This window comes from Ailuropoda melanoleuca, chromosome 3, assembly GCF_002007445.2.
Source record: "Ailuropoda melanoleuca isolate Jingjing chromosome 3, ASM200744v2, whole genome shotgun sequence".
Lineage (NCBI taxonomy): Eukaryota > Metazoa > Chordata > Mammalia > Carnivora > Ursidae > Ailuropoda > Ailuropoda melanoleuca.
The window spans coordinates 83,406,346-83,429,081 of record NC_048220.1 but is presented as its reverse complement, the minus strand read 5'-3'; the positions used below and the strand labels follow the sequence as shown (position 1 = coordinate 83,429,081).

The 22,736-nt window shown below is 39.1% G+C and overlaps 1 protein-coding gene across 7 annotated transcripts in view; it reads right to left on the bottom strand.

The window, feature by feature from the left end:
• UIMC1 (ubiquitin interaction motif containing 1) overlaps positions 1-22,736 on the bottom strand; it is a 150,430-nt gene that overhangs the window by 73,641 nt on the left and 54,053 nt on the right. For 6 of the 7 annotated variants that reach the window (XM_034656695.1, XM_034656691.1, XM_034656689.1 and 3 more), the window contains exon 3: positions 9,612-9,696. The exons of the other annotated variant lie outside the window; for it this stretch is intronic. In XM_034656695.1, coding sequence (XP_034512586.1) covers positions 9,612-9,696 — 85 coding nt within the window. The remainder of the gene's footprint in view (positions 1-9,611; positions 9,697-22,736) is intronic. 7 annotated transcript variants of the gene reach the window in all.

Genomic DNA, 22,736 nt, shown 5'->3' with positions numbered 1-22,736 from the left:
TCCATGTTCATGGACAGAAAAACTCAATACTGCCAGAATGTCAATTCTTTCCAACTTTATCTGCAGATTCAATGTAATCCCAATCAAAATCCCAGCAAGTTATATTGCAGATATCAACAAACTCATTCTAAAGTTTATATGAAGAAGGTAAAAGATGCAGAATAGCCAGCATAACATGTAAGGAGAACAAAGTTGAAGGACTGATGCCACCCAACTTCAAAACTTACTATATAAAGCTACAGTAATCAAAACCAATGTGATATTAGCAAAAACCCAAATAGATGAAACAGAATAGAGACTGGAGAAATAGACCCATATAGTCATCTGATCTCTGACAAAGGAGCAAAGGCAACACAATGGCGCAAATAGAATATTCTCAGCAAATGTTGCTGGAAGAACTGGCCATCCATATTCAAAAAAATGAATCTAGACAACAACCTAACACCTTCCCCAAATTAACTCAAAATGGATCATAGATCAAAATATTAAACACAAATCTATAAAACTCCTAGAAGATAACATAAGAGAAAATCTAGATGAACTTCAGTACGGCAATGACTTTTCAGACACAACACTAAAGGCATAATCCATGAAGGAAGTAATTGATAAACTAGACTTCATTAAAATTAAAAATTCTGGCTCTGCAAAAGACAATATCAAGAGAATGAGAGAAGACAAGCCACAGACTGGGAGAAAGTCTCTGCAAAAGATACACCTGATAAAGGAATATTATCCAAAATATACAAAAAACTCTTAAAACTCAACAATAAGAAAACAAACCAAACAAAAACTGACCCAACGACCTTACAGATAGTTCACTGAGAAGATACACAGATAGCAAATAAGCATATGAGAAGATATTCCGCATATGTCATCAGGGAAATGCAATTTAAAACAAGGAGATATTAACTATACACCTATTAGAATGACCAAATACTGGAACATTGAAAGCACCAAATGCTGGTGAGGGTTTGGAGCAACAGGAACTCTCACTCACTGCTGATGGAAATGCAAGATGACACAGACACTTTGGAAGACAGTTTGGCAATTTCTTACAAAATTAAACATACTCGTACCATACAATCCAGCAATCATGCTCTTTGGTTATTTACCCAAAAGAGATGAACCCAAATGCACACCAATGCTCACAGATGCTTTATTCTTAATTGCTAAAACTTGGAAGCAATCAAAATGACTGTCAGTAGGTAAGCGAATAAACAATGCTATTCAGATAATGAAATATTATTCACTGGTATAAAGAAATGATCTACCAAAACATGAAAAGACCCAGAAGAACCTTAAACGCATATTATTAAGTCAAAGAATCCAATGTGAAAAGGCTTCATACTGTAGGATCCCAACTTATATGACATTCTGGAAAAGGCAACACTGAAGACCAGTGGTTGTAAGAGATGAGCAGGGGGAGGGATGAATAGGAAGGGCACAAAGGATTTTTAGGACAGTGAAAATGTATAATACCATAATGATGGATGCATGTCATTGTATTTTTGTCAAAACCTACATAATGGATAACGCCAAAAGTGAACTCCAATGTAAACTATGGACTTAGGGTGACTATAATATATCAATCCATGTTCATCAATTGTAATAAATGTTCCACTCTGATAGAGAAAGCTATATATGTACGAGGTAAGGAGGTAAATGAAAAATCACTGTATCTTCCCCTCAATTTTGCTGTAAACCTAAAACTAAAAAAAAAAAAAGTCTTTATAAAACAAAATTGGGAATTTTCAAAAGTTAATAAAAGACTACAAATCCCAGATCCAAAAACATTATTAAAATATATATATATTCCATTCTCCCTACCCAAAAAAAAAATTCACACCTAAACATCATATTTAAACTGGTAATTAAAAAAATACAATATACTGAAGGCAGTCAACAATAAAGGCAGGTTACGTACAAGAGAATAAAGGTAAAAATTCTCATCATCTTTTCATCAAAAACTCTGCAGCCAGAAGACAATTGAGTGATATTCTGAAAATACTGAAAGAAAAAATTATCAAACCAGAATTCTATAAACAAGGGAAGTATTTTTCAAAAATGAAGATGATTCAATATATCTTTCAGTAATAGAGAGAACTAGGCAGAACATCAACAGACAATTTAAACAATATAACCTACCTAGATAAAACACAGATCTATATAACACTCCAACCAACTAGGACAAACTGCTATCTACAGAACACTCCCCTTATTGGGAGAATATACATTTTCCTCAAGTGTATATGAAATATTCTTAAAGACAGATCATATGATAGCAATAAAACAAGCCTCAACAAACAAAAAAGGATTAAAAACACACAAAATATGTTTTCCAACCATAATGAGTGAAATTAGTAATAACACACAGAAGAAATATAGAGAACTGACAAATACGCGCAATTAGACAAAACACCCTAAACTAACCAATGGGTTAAAGAAGAAATCAAAAGGGAAAGTAGAAAATACTTTGGGGGTGCCTGGCTGGCTCAGTCAGTAGAGTGTGCGACTCTTGATCTCAAGGTTGTCGATTTGAGCCCTACATTGGGTATAGAGGTCAGTTAAAAATAAAATTCAAAAAAAAAAAGGAAAGAGGAAACAACAGATGTTGGTAAGGATGCAGAAAAAGGGGAACCCTCTTACACTGTTGGTGAGAATGCAAACTAGTGCAGCCACTCTGGAAAACAGTATGGAAGTTCCTCAAAAAGTTAAAAATAGAACTATCCTACAACCCAGCAACTGCACTACTAGGTATTTATCCAAAGGACAGAAACACAGTGATTCAAAAGGGCACATGCATCCCAATGTTTACAGCAGCAATGTCCACAATAACCAGAATATGGAAAGAGCCCACATGTCCATCAACTGATAAATGGATAAAGAAAATGTGGTGTAGGGGCGCCTGGGTGGCGCAGTCGTTAAGCGTCTGCCTTCAGCTCAGGGCGTGATCCCAGTGTTCTGGGATCGAGCCCCACATCAGGCTCCTCTGCTAGGAGCCTGCTTCTTCCTCTCCCACTCCCCCTGCTTGTGTTCCCTCTCTCGCTGGCTCTCTCTGTAAAATAAATAAATAAAATCTTTAAAAAAAAAAAAGAAAGAAAGAAAGAAAGAAAGAAAGAAAGAAAGAAAGAAAGAAAGAAAGAAAGAAAGAAAGAAAGAAAATGTGTATTTTATATATACATACACATACACACACACACACACACAATGGAATTTAGCCATCAAAAAGAATGAAATCTTGCCATTTTGCAACAATGTGGATGGAACGAGAGAGTATTATCCTAAGCAAAATAAGTCAATCAGAGAAAGACAAATACCATATGATTTCACTCATATGTCGAATTTAAGAAACAAAACAGATGAACACAGGGGAAGGGAAGGGAAAGTAAAATAAGATGAAAACAGAGAGGGAGGAAAACCATAAGAGACTCTTAACTACAGGAAACAAACTGAGGTTTGCTGGAGGGGAGGTGGGGGGGATGAGGTAATTGGGTGATGGGCATTAGGTACACTTGATATAATGAGCACTGGGTGTTACATGCAACTGATGAATCACTAAATTCAACCTCTGAAACTAATAATACAGCATATGTTAACTAAATTGAATTTGAATTTTAAAAAAAGAAAGAAAAAGGAAATACTCTGAGATGAATGAAAATAAAATATGTCTTCAAAATTTACAGGATGCAGCTAAAGCAGTACTTAAAAAAAGGAAATTTACAGCTGTCTAAGGCTTATATTAAAAAAGAGAGATCTTAGGGGCGCCTGGGTGGCACAGCAGTTAAGCGTCTGCCTTCGGCTCAGGGCGTGATCCCGGCGTTCTGGGATCGAGCCCCACATCAGGCTCCTCCGCTAGGAGCCTGCTTCTTCCTCTCCCACTCCCCATGCTTGTGTTCCCTCTCTCACTGGCTGTCTCCATCTCTGTCGAATAAATAAATAAATTCTTTAAAAAAAAAAGAGAGAGAGAGAGATCTTGGGGTACCTGGGTGGCTCAGTCAGTTAAGCATCTGCCTTCGGCTCCGGTCATGAACTCAGTGTCCTGGGATCAGTCCCACATCAGGCTCTCTGTTCAGTGGCGAGCCTGCTTCTCCCTCTGCCTGCCACTTCCCCTGCTTGTGCGCTCTCTCTCTCTCGCTCTCTCTCTCTCTGACAAATAAATAGATAAAATCTTAAAAAGAGAGAGAGAGAGAGAGATCTTGAATCAATAACCCTAACTTCCACCTTAAGACACAGGAAAAAAAGAGCAAACTAAGCCTAAAGAAAGCAGAAGGAAGGAAGTAATGAGTAACAGAGAAGAAATCAATAGAAAAAGAGGAAAATTGATAAAAAGAAAAACTGGGTATGGAAAACAACAAAATTGACCAACTATGAGTTAGACTGATCCGGGGTAAGAAAAAAAAAAAAAGAAGACTCAAACACTAAAAGTAGGAATGACAGTGGAGACATTACTTACAACCTTACAAAAATAAAAAGGACTATAATGGAATACTATGAAAAACTATATGCCACTTGATTTAACTTAGATGAAACACACAAATTCCTAAAATGACACAAACTACCAAAACTGACTCAAGAAGAAACAGAAAATCTGAATAGAACTACAACAGATAAAAGACTGAACCAGTAATCAAAACCTATCCACAAAGAAAGGCCCAGGCCCAGATGGCCTCATTGGTGAATTCTGTCAAATCGTTAAAGAAAAATTAATACCAACTCTTCCAAAAATGAGAGGAGGAAACAACGTGCAACTCATTCCCTGAGGCCAATTTTAGCCTGACACCAAATCCAAAGACATGAATAGAAAACTGAGATGCAAAAATCCTCAACATATGGGGCGCCTGGGTGGCACAGCGTTAAGCGTCTGCCTTCAGCTCAGGGCGTGATCCCAGCGTTGTGGGATCGAGCCCCACATCAGGCTCCTCCGCTATGAGCCTGCTTCTTCCTCTCCCACTCCCCCTGCTTGTGTTCCCTCTCTCGCTGGCTGTCTCTATCTCTGTCGAATAACTAAAATCTTAAAAAAAAAAATCCTCAACATGATACCAGAAAAATAATCTAGCAACATACAGAAAGTATTCTACACTATGACAAAGCAGAATTTATCCCAGGAATGCAGGGTTTAGTTTAACATAAGAAAAGCAATTAATATACAAAATCAACAAAGTAAAACACAAAACCCAAATGATCATTTCAATAGACACAGAAAAAACACATATGACAAAATTCAACACCCCTTTCATGATAAAAACATTTTAAATGGCTAAATTAGTATGTCTTATGTGAGTTTTATAATTTAAAAAATTTTAATAAGCAAAGGATATGAATCAACTTTTCCCCAAAGAAAATATACAAATGGCCAATAAGCACACAAAAAGATGATCAACACCATTAGTCATTAGAGAAATGTAAATCAAACCCACAATGAGATAACATTTCCTACCCAGTAGCATGCCTATAATTTAAAAAAAAGAAAAAAGAAAAATAAGTATTGGCAAGGATGTGACGGAATTGGAACCCTCACACAATGGCAGTGGAAATGTAAAACAGGTAGCCACTTTAGAAAACGTCTGAAAGTTTCTCAAATAATTAAATACTAAGTTGCCATATGGCCCAGGAATTCCACTCCTAGGTATATACCCAAGAGAAATGAAAACATACGTCCACACAAAAACTTGCACATAAATGTTCACAGCAACTTTAGTCGTAATAGCCAGAGCAGAAACAATCTAAATGTCCATCAAATGATAAATGAATAAACAAAATGTGGCACAACAATATAATGAAGTATTACTTAGCAATAAAGGAATGAAGTACTGATGCCAAAACATAGATGAATGTGAAAACACTCAGCTAAGTGAAAGAAGCCAGTCAAAAAAGAAACATGTTATATGATTTCATGTACATGTAATGTCCAGAATAGGCAAATCTATGAACACAGAAAGAAATTAGTAGTTGCTGAGAGCTCAGCGGGATGAAGGCTTCAGATGACTGGAAGTACACAGGGTTTCCTTTGAGGGTGATGAAAATGTTCTAGAATTAGACTGTGGCAACAGCTGCACAACACTTACTATACTAAAGACTACTTATAAATAATGAAGGCATTGTATGATGAATGAATCTTATGGTACATGAGTTATATCTCAGTACAGTAGTTACCATAAAAATGGGAGAAATAAAGACTTTCTCAGACAAATAAAAACAGAGAATTAATTGGCAACTGATCTACATTACAAAAGTGATAAAGGAAGCTTTCCAACAGAAACTGGGATATACACAAAGAAATAAGCAGCCCTTGAGATGGTAAAAATAAAGTATGGCATTCTTTATCTTTATTTTCATTGTTTTAAAAGATAATTATCTAAAGCAAAATAGCATCAATGTATTGTGTACTATAACAAATGCAAAACTAAAATGTATGGCAAAAATAACACAAAGTAGACAAAAATTGGGAGTATACAGTTACACAGCCTACACTACACATGAAAAAATAAAACATTATTTGAAGGGGACTGTGATTAATTAAATGTGTGTACTAGAGACTCTAGGCAACCACTAAATACACTTTGAGATATAAATAATAGAAACAAAATGGAATCAAAATAATAATACAAAAAAAGGACAGAAAAAGAAGAAGACAAAGAACAGCTGGAACAAATGAACAGCTTTCAAATGGTATATTTTAATTCAATAACATCAATAATTACATTAAATGTAACTGTAAAAGACAGAAGTCAGAATACATAAAAAAGATAAAGAGGGTTGTCAGACCAGATAAAAAAGCAGGACACAAATAAATAAAAAAGTAAAACCCAATTTGATTGTAAAGATCCAGAATAACCAGACAACTATCAATAGTCCACCAATGATGACATAAACTTAACTATCAAATGATGAAGATTATTGCATCTCAAAAAATAACTACTATTGGGGCGCCTGGGTGGCACAGCGCTTAAGCGTCTGCCTTCGGCTCAGGGCGTGATCCCGGCGTTGTGGGATCGAGCCCCACATCAGGCTCCTCTGCTATGAGCCTACTTCTTCCTCTCCCGCTCCCCCTGCCTGTGTTCCCTCTCTCACTGGCTGTCTCTATCTCTGTCGAATAAATAAATAAAATCTTTAAAAAAAAAAATAACTACTATTAACAATTTCCATACTGAAAGTAACTTGAGTACATTCAACAGATCTAACCTAGTGACAGCCACCTCTAGACATAATGCAATGATTTTACAACAAAGAACTGTTTGTGGTTAATTTTACAAAGCTAAGAATTCTACCTTAAATCACTGAAATTCAGATTAACAGTGAAATACAGCCTTGTTTATCTTCAATCAACTTTTGTAATAATTTCAACTACTTATCATATTTTTTGAAAAGTTCACTGAAATACCTGAACACTTCACATCACATTGAAATGTCAAAAATAATTAAATAACTTCACAATTGAGTACAAAATCAGAGAAGAAAGCAAAACCTACAAAAAAAATTTTTTTCTGCTATTGTGACTTACACTAATATATATATATTTGATCTTTGTTTCCTGGAAGAGAGCTCTTAAATCCCTCAGAATTTCCTAAGTGAAAAGAATAATAAAGGTATCTTTTCTTATTCATAACAAACCCCTTTCAACCATACCTGAGTTATGTTAATGCACTTACTTTTGGAAAGCCCCTAAGGATGAGGGAACCAACCATGGGTTTAGAGGGTTGGAACTTCCATCCCTGTCCTCCAACCTTGAGGGAACAGAGACAGGAGCTGGCCGGACTTTGACTCAATCACCAATGGTCAATGATTTAATCACTCGTGCCTGCATAATGAAGCTTCCATAAATATCTGTAAACTACAGGGTTTGGTGAGTTTCTAGGCTGGTGGAGATACTGGAAAGGTGACACATCTGGAGAGGGCATGCAAGCTCTGCAGCCCTTCCCCCATATCTTGCCCTTTACATCTCTTCCATCCGCTTGTTCCGGAATTATATCCTTTATAATAAACCAGTCATCTAGTAAATAAATGGTTTCCCTGAGTTCTGTGAGCCATTCTAACAAATTAATCAAACTCAAGGAGGTGGTCCTGTAAACCTCTTTATATCCAGCCAGTCAGTCAGATGCACAGGTAATGACCCGGACTTGCAGTTGCCATCAAAAAGTGAAGGTTGTCTTGTGGGATCTGATACTATCTCTGGGCAGACAGTGTCAGAATTTGGTTAAACTGAGATACCAGACAATGTCTGATTAAAAACTGGAGAACTGGGGCGCCTGGGTGGCTCAATCGTTACGCGTCTGCTTTCGGCTCAGGTCATGATCCCAGGGTCCTGGGATCAAGCCCCGCTTCAGGCTCCCTGCTCAGCGGGAAGCCTGCTTCTCCCTCTCCCACTCTGCTGGTGTTCCCTCTCTTGCTGTGTCTCTGTCAAATAAATGAACAAAATCTTTTTAAAAAATAAATAAATAAAAATAAAAACTGGAGAATTGCTTTGTGTGGGGGAAAAACCCCCAACACATGTGATGACCAGAGTGAAGTGTCAAGAGTAGAGAAGACACACAGAAGACTTCTTCCCTCACAATTTTAACGAACGTTAAAAGGAAAACCACAGGTCCAAATAGCATCACTTAGACCAGGCCAAGTCACAAAACCAGGGCTTAATACCTAACCTAACTACAATTTCAAATTCCCCCAGAAATGTAAGTCTTAACCTGTCAACCAGGAATTTTCTGATTAAACAGCAATGAGATAAGCACATAAACTCTTCATCCCAAAGGAAGATGAGGTAATCCACCTAATAAGATCCCTATACTTTCCACCAAGGGAAGATGATCTTGCCTAAAACAATTCTTTTTCTTTTTTTGCTAATAATTTTCTTGCCCCACCCTCCTTTCTATAAAAACCTTCCACTTTGGACAACTCCTCAGGAGCACCCCTCTATTTACTAGATGGAATGCTGCCCAATTTATGAATCATTTAATAAAGCCAATTAAATCTACAAATTTACTCAGTTGAATATAGTTTTCTTTTTTTTTTTTTTAAAGATTTTATTTATTTATTTGACAGAGATAGAGACAGCCAGCAAGAGAGGGAACACAAGCAGGGGGAGTGGGAGAGGAAGAAGCAGTCTCATAGCGGAAGAAGCAGGCTCACAGCGGAAGAGCCTGATGTGGGGCTCGATCCCATAATGCCAGGATCATGCCCTGAGCCGAAGGCAGACGCTTAAGCGCTGTGCCACCCAGGAGCCCCTGAATATAGTTTTCTTAACATGATGAAAATGATACCATTATAGTAGGTACCATTACTTGAGCCACTAAGTATTATATCTGTATTTTATTGATAAGATAACAGAGGTAGGCTGAAAGCACTAACTTGCCTAAAGTCTATATAATAAGGGCTAAAGCAAGGATTCAAAATCAAGTGTCCCTAACTCTGAAGTTCACATTTTAATTTCAACCCTCTGTCCATAGTAAGTCAACTGTATAAGCTGTAGGTAATGATGAATCCTAAAAATATTAATGGAATCCGAAACAAACAGGAAGCACATATATCCTTACTCAGAGATCTTTTTAATGAAGAAATTAGTGTCAATGCTATGCTGCAATTTTCAAAGCATTCTCAACACAAAAATAAAAACATACGTGCAATTTTTCTTTTAGCCAAACACTTTGTTCTATTCGACTGCTTTGTCTTCATTTTCTGCAACCCATTCTCCTCCTTTGGTTCCTGTTGCAAAACAAGAAATACCATCAGGGCAGCTACTATTAAAAGCAGTAATCGGTCTACCTCTTCTATAACTAAGAGAACACTGAGCCTTTGCAGAATCAGTGGCTATTGTAAATGTTCACAGAAAACATCAGAAAAAGATCCTGTACAGTACAAAAAAGCAAACATGTAGATCTGGAACATATAAAAATCATAAAAATTAGGAGCGCCTGGGTGGTGCAGCAGTTAAGCGTCTGCCTTCGGCTCAGGGCATGATCCCGGCGTTATGGGATCGAGCCCCACATCAGGCTCTTCTGCTATGAGCCTGCTTCTTCCTCTCCCACTCCCCCTGCTTGTGTTCCCTCTCTCGCTGGCTGTCTCTATCTCTGTCGAATAAATAAATAAAATTTTTAAAAAAATCATAAAAATTAAAATGTATAATACGTTGAACATTATCTGTCATATGGATACTCATGTAAAAATTGGCCACATGCATAATACCATTTGTAAGCATGCACTCAAGTTCAGAGAAAGCTTGATTCGAGAATTAAAAAATGAGTAACCAGGGGGCGCCTGGATGGCACAGTCAGTTAAGTGTCTGACTCTTGGTTTCAGCTCAGGTCATGATCTCAGGGTTGTGAGACTGAGCCCCATGTCAAGGCTCTGCACTCATCACGGAGTCTGCTTAAGACTGTCTCTCCCTCTCCCTCTGCCCCTGCCCCCCACACACTCTCTTTCTCTCTCTCTCAGATAAATAAATAAATCTTTTTAAAAAACGAGTAACTATGTTTAAAAGTCAGTGTGTATTAATTTATTTTAAATCAGTACTTAAAAAGCAAGAGAACTAGGGAAAACTACGTAACATAATTATCAGAGAAAGGGCCAATTTTCTTTATATATAAAGAGCTCTTACAAATCAATAAAAAGACCAATATTTAACCTCCTCCCATAAGCAAAGGGCATAAGAAATCCCATAGGGAAAAATACACAAGGGGCTCATAAATATATGGGAAGATGCCTGATGTATATCAAAACAGTTATATACTTTTTTAATCCAATATTAATAGTAAAAATACAAGGTTTTACAAAACACCTTATGTGGGGAAACAAATACTCTCATACCACTGACAGGATAAAATGGATGCAATTTGTTTAGAAGGCAAATTGGCAATAACCTCTGAAATCATTAATGTACATAATCTTTGTCCAGCAATACACTTCTAGGAATTAATTCTACAGATACACTCACACACAACCACAAAGATGTGTGTACAATAATGCTCAGAGTAGAATGTTTTGTCACTGTAAAACCTGAATCAATGCTACTGAAAATATGATCTACAGATGAGTGGAAATCAGCACACTGCTTGTGACTGCTCTAACAAAATAAACACAGAGGGGTCCCTGGGTGGCTCAGTCAGTTAAGTGTCTGCCTTCAACTCAGGTCATGATCCCGGGGTCCTGGGATCCAGCCCCGTATCGGGCTCCCTGTTCCATGGGAGCCTGCTTCTCCCTCTCCCTTTCCCACTCCCCCTGCTTGCACTCTCTCTCTCTCTCTCTCAAATAAATAAAATCTTTAGAAAAATAAACATAGAAACTGAGAATAAGCATTTAGAAACTTTTACAACAATCTGACATTGCCACAACATCCAAGCACATGATAATCGGACTTCCATAGGGAAAACTGCAGACTAGTCACTTGCAGAATGACCAGCCATTACAAGTTGAAAATATTATAAATCGAAGATGCATTTCATACACCTAATGTACCACACATCACAGTTTAACCTAACCCACCTTAAACAAGCTCAGAACACTTACATTGGTCTACGGTTGGGCAAAATCATCTAATGAAAGCCCTTTTTTATAATGAAGTGTTGACTATCCCATGTAATTTACTGAATACTGTACTAAAAGTGAAAAACAGAATGCATGTATGGGTAAAGAATAGTTGTAAATGGATCAGTTCTTTACCCTCGCGCTGTGTGGCTAACTGGAAGCTGTGGTTCACTGCCGCTGCCCAGTATCACAAGAGTATCATACCACGTACTGCTATCCCAGAAAAAGATCAAAATTCAAAATTCTAAGTTCAGTTTCTACTGAACGTGTTATCACTTCACACTACCATAAATTCAAAAAATCACAGTCAAGCCATCAAAACTCCGGGATTGTCTGTATATAAAACTGTCGAGAAATTAGTAGAAGACTGCAAAGCTGTCTGCTTGGAAATGCTGGGTGAATATGAGGCAAAGAAGGTAGTTCAAGTACTATATTTCAGTGACAACATACCTCGATATATTCAGGAAACAGATCATGATATGGAAGAACAATTAGTAAAACAAAGCCAACAACGTTCTTTTCATTGCAGCTTCATAAATGCAGAGATATTGGCAACACAGCAATTATTTTAAGAAATGTGTGATTAACTGGATGATATAAAAACAATTTTTTTTCACTGTCAACAAATGTTAACTAAATTTTTAACTGTAAAAAAACATAAAGGATTAAACTTTAAGTTTCATGCAGCCAGAAGTAACTATGGGGAAAACATCTAGATTTAAGAAGCTTGTGCAACAGTGTTAATCAGTGCACAGTTTGTATTACTGAAAAAAATGTCAGCCAAACTAAATACCGTACATGGTAGAAATTTTAAGTTATATAAGGCTAAGGCAAATGCATTCAATTCAAGAATATTCTCTTTATTATGTGATATGTAAATGTATCATAAATAACTGTTATTACCTGCTATAAAAGGACTTCTTAAAGGGGAAGTTCTGTGGAGAATTCCAAATAATAAAATGAATACTTAGTGTGTCCAGAACTTATTAGGACAAAGTAGATAAAGTAGAAAGCAAGACTTGCTTATTTTTCTGATATCTTCAGTATTTTCAATGAACTTAATGGTTCCATGCAAGGAAAGAATTTCTACGACATGTAAGATCAAAGGACAGAAATGAAAGTTAGATTATTGGAAGAACAGAGATTCTACAGATTGTGACATGTTCTACAACTTTAAAATAAACATCAGTGAAATAAGTAGTAAGCTTGATATTTCACATCTGCAAAACATTATCATCCAAGACCTTACAAATTTAAAAGAAATTTTGAATTTTATGTTACTTCAAAAAAGATCAAAATCATGGATCTGAACTCCATTTCTTTCATCAAAAGATAACTGAAATGTGGGGCGCCTGGGTGGCACAGCGGTTGGGCGTCTGCCTTCGGCTCAGGGCGTGATCCCGGCGTTATGGGTTCGAGCCCCACATCAGGCTCCTCCATTATGAGCCTGCGTCTTCCTCTCCCGCTCCCCCTGCTTGTGTTCCCTCTCTCCCTGGCTGTCTCTATCTCTGTCAAATGAATAAATAAAATCTNAAAAAAAATCTTTTAAAAAAAAAAAAAAAAAAAAGATAACTGAAATGTAATTATGGAAGCACCCCAACCGGCCATCAATAGATGAATGGATAAAGATGTGGTAATATAAACAATGGAATACTAGCAATAAAAAGAATGAAATCTTGCCATTTGCAACAACATGGACGGATCTAGGAAGCAAAATGCTAAGTGAAATAAGTCAGTCAGAGAAAGACAAATACCATACAGTTTCACTCACATGTGGAACTTCATTAGAACCAGAGAATGCAGAAAATGGATTGGCTGTTTCTTACTGCTCCTGAGGATGGTATATAACTGGTACCATTCGAGATGCAAAGGACAGAGGTTAATTCATTATATACAATGGATGTCTTAGGCATTAGGCCTACTTCTCTCTCAGAACCCCACTTGAGAACTAGGCTGAGATGGTATGATCCATGGGAGTTGATAGCCAAAAGGTCAAGGAACTGAGGGGCCAGCGTACTGGACAGATCATACCCTAGGTTGAGCCTACGAACACTGCAACTTCATATGCTTCATTCTAATAAGTAGATACTAAAGTCACCAAGAATGATGGCAGGAGTGGTGAAGAGATAAGATAGTAAGTGGTATGTTAAAATTTTCAATGAATGGCCAGGAAGTGGGGTGGCTGGTAAGGGACAGGTGACCAGGAGGATAGTAGATGACTTCAGGGGCAGGGTAGCAGGGCTAGCACAACGGTTTGTGTTTCAAACTGGGTTTTTCTAGTAATCTGGAAAAAAATGAGAGACTATTTACCCTACCTCCAGGTCAGCAGGATTGTGGTGTAAGGAAGAAGAAACAGCCAGTACTTGAGAAAGTATAAAGAGAAACAATATGTTCAGAGGACAGCCATCTTTCAATGCGAGCAAGAGGATGAAGGAAACTTTCACACAGGGGGCTGAAAACATTGGGGCTTTTATTGATCACTGACACGAATTGCAAGGGAGAAAGTCATTCTGAGAGTAGGAGGGGCAAGATCAAGTCAGCTTACAAACATCCCCCCAGATGACAGTCAGGTGGGGATGAGAATCTAGGTGATGGGAGATGCCATAGGAGGCTTGGATTTCTCTGGTGTCCAAAGTAAACAGACTTAAGGCATGGTAGGATTAGTCCTGGTTATCTCTTAAAGGAACAGTGCTTGCCAAAGGCAGTGTCCAGATGACAGAAATGTTCTCTATCTGTGGGGTCAAATATGATAGCCAGTAGTCACATGTGGCTACTGAGCACTTTGAAATGTGACACACACACAAAAATGAAAAAAATATCAGTGAACTATGAGACTGTTTTAAGTGGCCTAATACACAGGTAACTACAGTCCCTGTAGGGGGCAAGGGACAGAAAAAAATTCTGAGGAATTAATGACTGAGAAAATTCCAAACTTGATGAAAACTATAAATCTGTTGATCCAAGAAGTTCTAGGAAGCACAGGCACAAGAAACATCATCATAAATTTTAAAAAACACATCATAATCAAATTGCTTAAAACCAGAGATAGAGGGGAGGGAGTTAAGATGGCAGAGGAGCAGGGGACCCCTTTTTCAGCCAGTCCCCTGAGTCGAGTTGGATAGGTACCAGACCAGCCTGAACATCCATGGAATCAGCCTGAGATGCAGGAAGATACATCTGGATCTCTACAAATGAACATCTCCAGCGCTGAGTATTGCGGTACGAAGCAGGGAACCGTGAAACCGCGCACAGATATCGGAAGATAAGCGGAAGGGGGAGGGAGCCACCGCGTTCGGGCGCCGGGAAGGGTAGCCACCTGCACGGGGGAGCGGGCGGACTCTCGGACCGGCACCCGCGAGAGAGCAGACTGAGACCGTGAGCCGGGGAACGCGCACCACCAGACTGAAAACCGGAGCTCCAGTGCGCTCACTGGAACCAGACTGAGACCGGGAGCTCCGGGAGCGCGAGGGGGCGGCTGGCGGTGTTAAAAACACAAAGGACAGAGACGCGCCGGCCCTGGAAGTGAGGGCTGGGACGCCGGGTGTGGGGCGCACAGCCCGGGATGCTGCAGGGTTGAGCAGCACCAACAGAAACAGAGTTAAAGTGGCCAGAACATCAGTGGAGAACGATCCGCGATCCCTCTGTTCTGAGACAGAGGCTGAATTTCAGCCGCTGCTGCTCTCTCAGAAGAGGCATAGCAAACCGCCAGGGAAAGCCGCCAGAGAACAAAAGCCCGGAAATACCGGCTCACAGGGTGCCCATCCCCATCCCCCCTCGCAAGGGACACAGAGACTCTACCCAAACAGGGTTTTCTGAGTACCTGCAGGCAGGCCCCTCCCCCAGAAGGCAGGCTGAAAAATCAAGAAGCCCACAACCCGGAGCGCCTGAGTGGCGCAGTCACCAAGCACCTGTCTTCGGATTAGGGTGTGATCACAACGTTCCGGAAAGGAGTCCCTCATCGGGCTTCTCCACCGGGAGCCTGCTTCTTCCTCTCCCACTCCTCTGCTTGGGTTCCCTTTCTTGCTGACTGTCTCTCTCTCTCTCAAATAAATAAATAAACTCTTTAAGGAAGAAGCCCACATCCCTAAGATCTCTATAAAACAAGGGCGCACGGCCTGGGTCCCAGTCAACACTTGGGCTCTGGACAACCCTGCAATCTCTCTTCATCAGAATGACGAGAAGGAGAAGTCCCCCCCAGCAAAGAAAAGATAATGAGTCTGTGGCCTCTGCCACAGAATTGGCCTCGGCCACAGAATTAATACATATGGATGTATCCCAATTATCAGAAATGGAATTCAGAGCAACAATGGTCAAGATGATGAGTAAACTTGAAAAAAGCATCAGAGAAAGCGTTGCTGAGAATATAGAATCCCTAAGGGCAGAAATGAGAGCGAATCTGACAGAAATTAAAAATTCTATGAGCCAAATGCAGTCAAAACTAGAGGCTCTGACGGCCAGGGTCACCGAGGCAGAGGAACGCGTTAGCGAATTGGAGGATGGGTTAGTAGAAGAAAAAACGAAAATAGAAGCTGGTCTTAAAAAAATCCACGCCCACGAATGTAGATTACGGGAGATTACTGACTCTATGAAACGATCCAATGTCAGAATCATCGGCATCCCTGAAGGGGTGGAGAAAAACAGAGGTCTAGAAGAGATATTTGAACAAATTGTAGCTGAAAACTTCCCTAATCTAGCAAGGGAAACAAGCATTCGTGTCCAAGAGGCAGAGAGGACCCCATCCAAGCTCAACCAGGACAAACCTACGCCACGGCATGTCATAGTGCAATTCGCAAATATTAGATCCAAGGATACAGTATTGAAAGCGGCCAGGGCAAAGAAATTTCTCACGTACCAAGGCAAAGGTATCAGGATTACGTCAGACCTGTCTACAGAGACCTGGAATGAGAGAAAGGCTTGGGGGGGCATTTTTAAAGCTCTTTCAGAGAAAAACATGCAGCCAAGGATCCTTTATCCAGCAAAGCTGTCATTCAGAATTGATGGAGAAATAAAGACGTTCCAAAATCGCCAATCATTAACCAATTTCGTAACCACGAAACCAGCCCTACAGGAGATATTAAGGGGGGCTCTATAAAGGTAAAAAGGCCCCAAGAGTGATACAGAGCAGCAAGTCACAACCGATACAAAGACTTTAAAGAGAAATGGCATCATTAAAATCATATCTGTCAATAATCTCTATCAATCTAAATGGCTTAAACTCTCCCATAAAACGCCACAGGGTTGCAGATTGGATAAAAAGACATGACCCATCCATTTGCTGTCTACAAGAGACTCATTTTGAACCCAAAGATGCATTCAGACTTAGAGTAAGGGGATGGAGTACCATCTTCCACGCAAATGGACCTCAAAAGAAAGCTGGAGTAGCAATTCTCATATCAGATAGACTGGATTTTAAACTAGAGGCCATAGAGAGAGATACAGAAGGGCACTATATTATTCTTAAAGGAAGTATTCAACAAGTGGATATGACAATTATTAATATATATGCCCCCAACAGGGGAGCAGCAAGATACACAAGCCAACTCTTAACCAAAATAAAGAGACATATAGATAAGAACACAGTAATAGTAGGGGACCTCAACACCCCACTATCAGAAATAGACAGAACACCCTGGCAAAAACTAAGCAAAGAATCAAAGGCTTTGAATGCCATACTCGACGAGTTGGACCTCATAGATATATATAGAACACTACACCCCAGAACCAAAGAATACTCATTCTATTCAAATGCCCATGGAACATTCTCAAGAATAGATCATGCTCTGGGACACAAAACAGGTCTCAGCCAATACCAAAAGATTGAAATTATCCCCTGCATATTCTCAGACCACAACGCTCTGAAATTGGAACTCAACCACAAGGAAAAACCTGGAAGAAACTCAAACACTTGGAGGCTAAGAACCATCCTGCTCAAGAATGACTCGATAAACCAGGAAATCAAAAAACAAATTAAACAATTTATGGAGACCAACGAGAATGAATACACAACGGTCCAAAACCTATGGGATACTGCAAAGGCAGTCCTAAGGGGGAAATACATAGCCATCCAAGCCTCACTCAAAAGAATAGAAAAATCTAAAATGCAGTTTCTATATTCTCACCTCAAGAAACTGGAACAGCAACAGAGGGACAGGCCTAACCCACTGACAAGGAAGGAGTTGACCAAGATTAGAGCAGAAATCAATGAATTAGAGACCAGAACCACAGTAGAGCAGATCAACAGGACTAGAAGCTGGTTCTTTGAGAGAATCCATAAAATTGATAGACCACTGGCAAAACTTGTCCAAAAACAAAGAGAAAGGACTGAGATTATTAAAATTATGACTGAAAAGGGAGAGGTCACGACCAGCACCATTGAAATTGCAAGGATTATTAGAAACTTTTATCAACAGCTATATGCCAAAAAACTAAACAATCTGGAAGAGATGGAGGCCTTCCTGGAAACCTATAAACTACCAAGACTGAAACAGGAAGAAATAGATTTCTTAAATAGGCCAATTAACTATGAAGAAATTGAGTCAGTGATAAACAACCTTCCAAATAATAAAACTCCAGGCCCAGACGGTTTTCCTGGGGAATTCTACCAAACATTCAAAGAAGAAATAATACCTATTCTCCTAAAGCTATTTCAAAAAATAGAAACAGAAGGAAAGCTACCAAACTCATTCTATGAGGCTAATATTACCTTGATCCCCAAACCAGGCAAAGACCCCCTCAAAAAGGAGAATTACAGACCGATTTCTCTAATGAATATGGATGCCAAAATCCTCAACAAGATCCTTGCTAATAGAATCCAACAGTACATTAAAAGGATTATCCATCATGACCAAGTGGGATTCATACCTGGGATGCAAGCATGGTTCAACACTCGCAAATCAATCAATGTGATACATCATATCAACAAGAAAAGACTCAAGAACCATATGATCCTCTCAATTGATGCAGAAAAAGCATTTGACAAAATACAGCATCCTTTCCTGATTAAAACCCTTCAGAGTGTAGGAATAGAGGGTACATTTCTCAATCTCATAAAAGCCATCTATGAAAAGCCTACTGCAAGCATTATTCTCAATGGGGAAAAGCTGGAAGCCTTTCCCTTAAGATCAGGAACACGACAAGGATGCCCACTCTCGCCACTATTATTCAACATAGTACTAGAAGTCCTTGCAACAGCAATCAGAAGACAAAAAGGGATCAAAGGTATCCAAATCGGCAAAGAAGAAGTCAAACTGTCTCTCTTTGCAGATGACATGATACTCTATATGGAAAACCCAAAGGAATCCACTCCCAAACTATTAGAAGTTATAGAACAATTCAGTAAGGTGGCAGGATACAAAATCAATGCCCAGAAATCAGTTGCATTTCTATACACGAATAACGAGACTGAAGAAAGAGAAATTAGGGAATCCATCCCATTTACAATAACACCAAAAACCATGCGTTACCTTGGAATTAACTTAACCAGAGACGTAAAGGACCTATATGCTAGAAACTATAGATCACTTTTGAAAGATATTGAGGAAGACATAAAAAGATGGAAAAATATTCCATGCTCATGGATTGGAAGAATTAACATAGTTAAAATGTCCATACTACCCAGAGCAATCTACACTTTCAATGCTATCCCGATCAAAATACCGAGGACATTTTTCAAAGAACTGGAACAAATAGTCCTTAAATTTGTATGGAACCAGAAAAGGCCCCGAATCTCCAAGGAACTGTTGAAAAGGAAAAACAAAGCTGGGGGCATCACAATGCCGGATTTCGAGCTGTACTACAAAGCTGTGATCACAAAGACAGCATGGTACTGGCACAAAAACAGACACATCGACCAATGGAACAGAATAGAGAACCCAGAAATGGACCCTCGGCTCTTTGGGCAACTAATCTTTGATAAAGCAGGAAAAAACATCCGGTGGAAAAAAGACAGTCTCTTCAATAAATGGTGCTGGGAAAATTGGACAGCTACATGCAAAAGAATGAAACTTGACCACTCTCTCACACCATACACAAAAATAAACTCCAAATGGATGAAAGACCTCAATGTGAGACAGGAATCCATCAAAATTCTAGAGGAGAACATAGGCAACAACTTCTATGACATCGGCCAGAGCAACCTTTTTCACGACACATCTCCAAAGGCAAGAGAAATAAAAGATAAAATGAACTTATGGGACTTTATCAGGATAAAGAGCTTCTGCACAGCCAAGGAAACAGTCAAAAAAACTAAGAGACAGCCCACGGAATGGGAGAATATATTTGCAAAGGACACCACAGATAAAGGACTGGTATCCAAGATCTACAAAGAACTTCTCAAACTCAATACACGAGAAACAAATAAACAAATCATAAAATGGGCAGAAGATATGAACAGACACTTTTCCAATGAAGACATACAAATGGCTAACAGACACATGAAAAAATGTTCAAAATCATTAGCCATCAGGGAAATTCAAATCAAAACCACACTGAGATACCACCTTACGCCAGTTAGAATGGCAAAGATAGACAAGGCAAGAAACAACAATTGTTGGAGAGGATGTGGAGAAAGGGGATCCCTCCTACATTGTTGGTGGGAATGCAAGTTGGTACAGCCACTCTGGAAAACAGTGTGGAGGTCCCTTAAAAAGTTAAAAATTGAACTACCCTATGACCCAGCCATTGCACTACTGGGTGTTTACCCCAAAGATACAGACGTAGTAAAGAGAAGGGCCATATGCACCCCAATGTTCATAGCTGCATTGTCCACAATAGCCAAATCATGGAAGGAGCCGAGATGCCCTTCAACAGATGACTGGATTAAGAAGCTGTGGTCCATATATACAATGGAATATTACTCAGCTATCAGAAAGAACGAATTCTCAACATTTGCTGCAACATGGACGGCACTGGAGGAGATAATGCTAAGTGAAATAAGTCAAGCAGAGAAAGACAATTATCATATGATTTCTCTCATCTATGGAACATAAGAACTAGGAAGATCGGTAGGGGAAGAAAGGGATAAAGAAAGGGGGGTAATCAGAAGGGGGAATGAAGCATGAGAGACTATGGACTCTGAGAAACAAACTGAGGGCTTCAGAGGGGAGGGGGTGGGGGAATGGGATAGGCTGGTTCTGGGTAGCAAGGAGGGCACGTATTGCATGGTGCACTGGGTGTTATACACAACTAATGAATCATCGGACTTTACATCAGAAACTAGGGGTGTACTGTACGGTGACTAGCATGATAAAAAAAATTTAAAAAAAACCAAACAGATAGAGGAGAAAAACCTAAAAACCATCCTGAGAAAAAGACATGTTACGCGCAGATGGGAAAAATAAGAATTAATCAGATTTCTTGTTAGGAACAATACACGTAAGAAGACAGTCGGGCAAAATCTTTTAAAATTCTGAAAGAAAAAGGTTATCAACCTAAATTTCTATACCCAGCAAAATCTTTCAAAAATGAGGGCTACTAAATGTAATAAGGTATCTCGGATTAGATTCAAGAATTTTAAAAAGGGGGGCGGAGTAGTAGAAAAACTGGTGAAATTTGAATGAAGTCCAGAGTTTAGTTAATCGTTGTGTACCAAAGAGGTGCCTCGGTGACTCAGTTGGTTGGGCGACCAACTGTTGGTCTCGGTTCAGGTCTTGACCTCAGGGTCGTGGGTTCAAGCCTGCATTGGCCTCCATGCCCGGTGTGGGGCCGACTTAAAAAAAATAGTTATGTACCAATGTTAATGTTTTAGTTCCGACAAACATACCATGGTTACATGAGATGTTAACATTAGGAGAAACTGAGTGAACGTTATAAAGAAATCTCTACACCATCTTTCCAACACTTTTACAAATCTAAACTATTCCAAACTAAAAATGTTATTAAAAATTTAAAAGATGAAACAGAGACTTTTCAGATATGCTAACACTGAAAGAATTCATCACCAGAGACCTACTCACAAGAAAGGTCAAAAGTCCTGGAGGCAACAGGAACACTGCAATGGACTGGATTGTGTCATCATGCCTCATGGGACTGAGGAGCTGAATTTTAAATTTTATTTCATTCTAATTAAGATTTAAATGTAAATAGCCACATGTCTTCCTCTAACCCCATTAAAATTCATACACTGAAGCCTTAATCCCCAGTGTACTGGTATTTAGAGTTGCCTCCTTTGGGAGGTAATTATGGTTATGTGAAGTTACGAGGATTAGTACCCTTCTAAGAAGAGACACCAAAGAACATACTCTCTTTCAATCAGTGCATGCAGGGAGGAGAAGCTATCTAAGCACACAATGAGAAGGTAGCCATCTAAAACCCAAGGACAGGGTCCTGACCACATCATGACCCTGCTGCCACCTTGATCTTGGATTTCCAGTCTCCAAAACTGTAAGGAAACAAATTTATGTTGTTTAAGCCACTTAGCGTATCATATTTTGCTATGGCAGCCCAATCACACTGAGAAACATACCATGAAACCAGATATAAAGTTACATAAAGACTGAAGAACATCAAAAATGGAAAATACATTGATAAATATTTGATTGCTTAAACAACTGATTATTTAATAACAATGTACTACGGGGTTTACAATACATGTACAATTAACACATGACGACAATAACACAAAGTTCAGGGAAAAGTAATAAAAGTAAACTATTACAAGATGCTTACATTATACATGAAGTGGTATAACATCATGAGGTTAGACTACAATAGGAAAATATGCATACTAAAATCACTAGGAAACCATTAAAATAGCAAAGAGTTATAACTGGCAGTCAAAAAGGGAGATAAAATGATTAATCCCGAAGACCCAAAAAGAATCAAAAAGGGACACAAAGAACAGATGGAACAAACTGAATACAGACAGCAAGATGACAGACTCAAATTTAACCATGTCAATAATCCCATAAAATGTGAATGGTCTATACAACAAAACTAAAGATAGTGATGGTCAGATTGGATAATAAAGCAAGACTCAACTATATATGCTAACTATAAGAAATCCACTTTAGGGGCGCCTGGGTGGCACAGCGGTTAAGCGTATGCCTTCGGCTCAGGGCATGATCCCGGCGTTGTGGGATCGAGCCCCACATCAGGCTCCACTATGAGCCTGCTTCTTCCTCTCCCACTCCCCCTGTTTGTGTTCCCTCTCTCGCTGGCTGTCTCTGTCTCTGTAAAATGAATAAAATAAAATCTTTAAAAAAAAAAAAGAAAAAAAAAAAAAA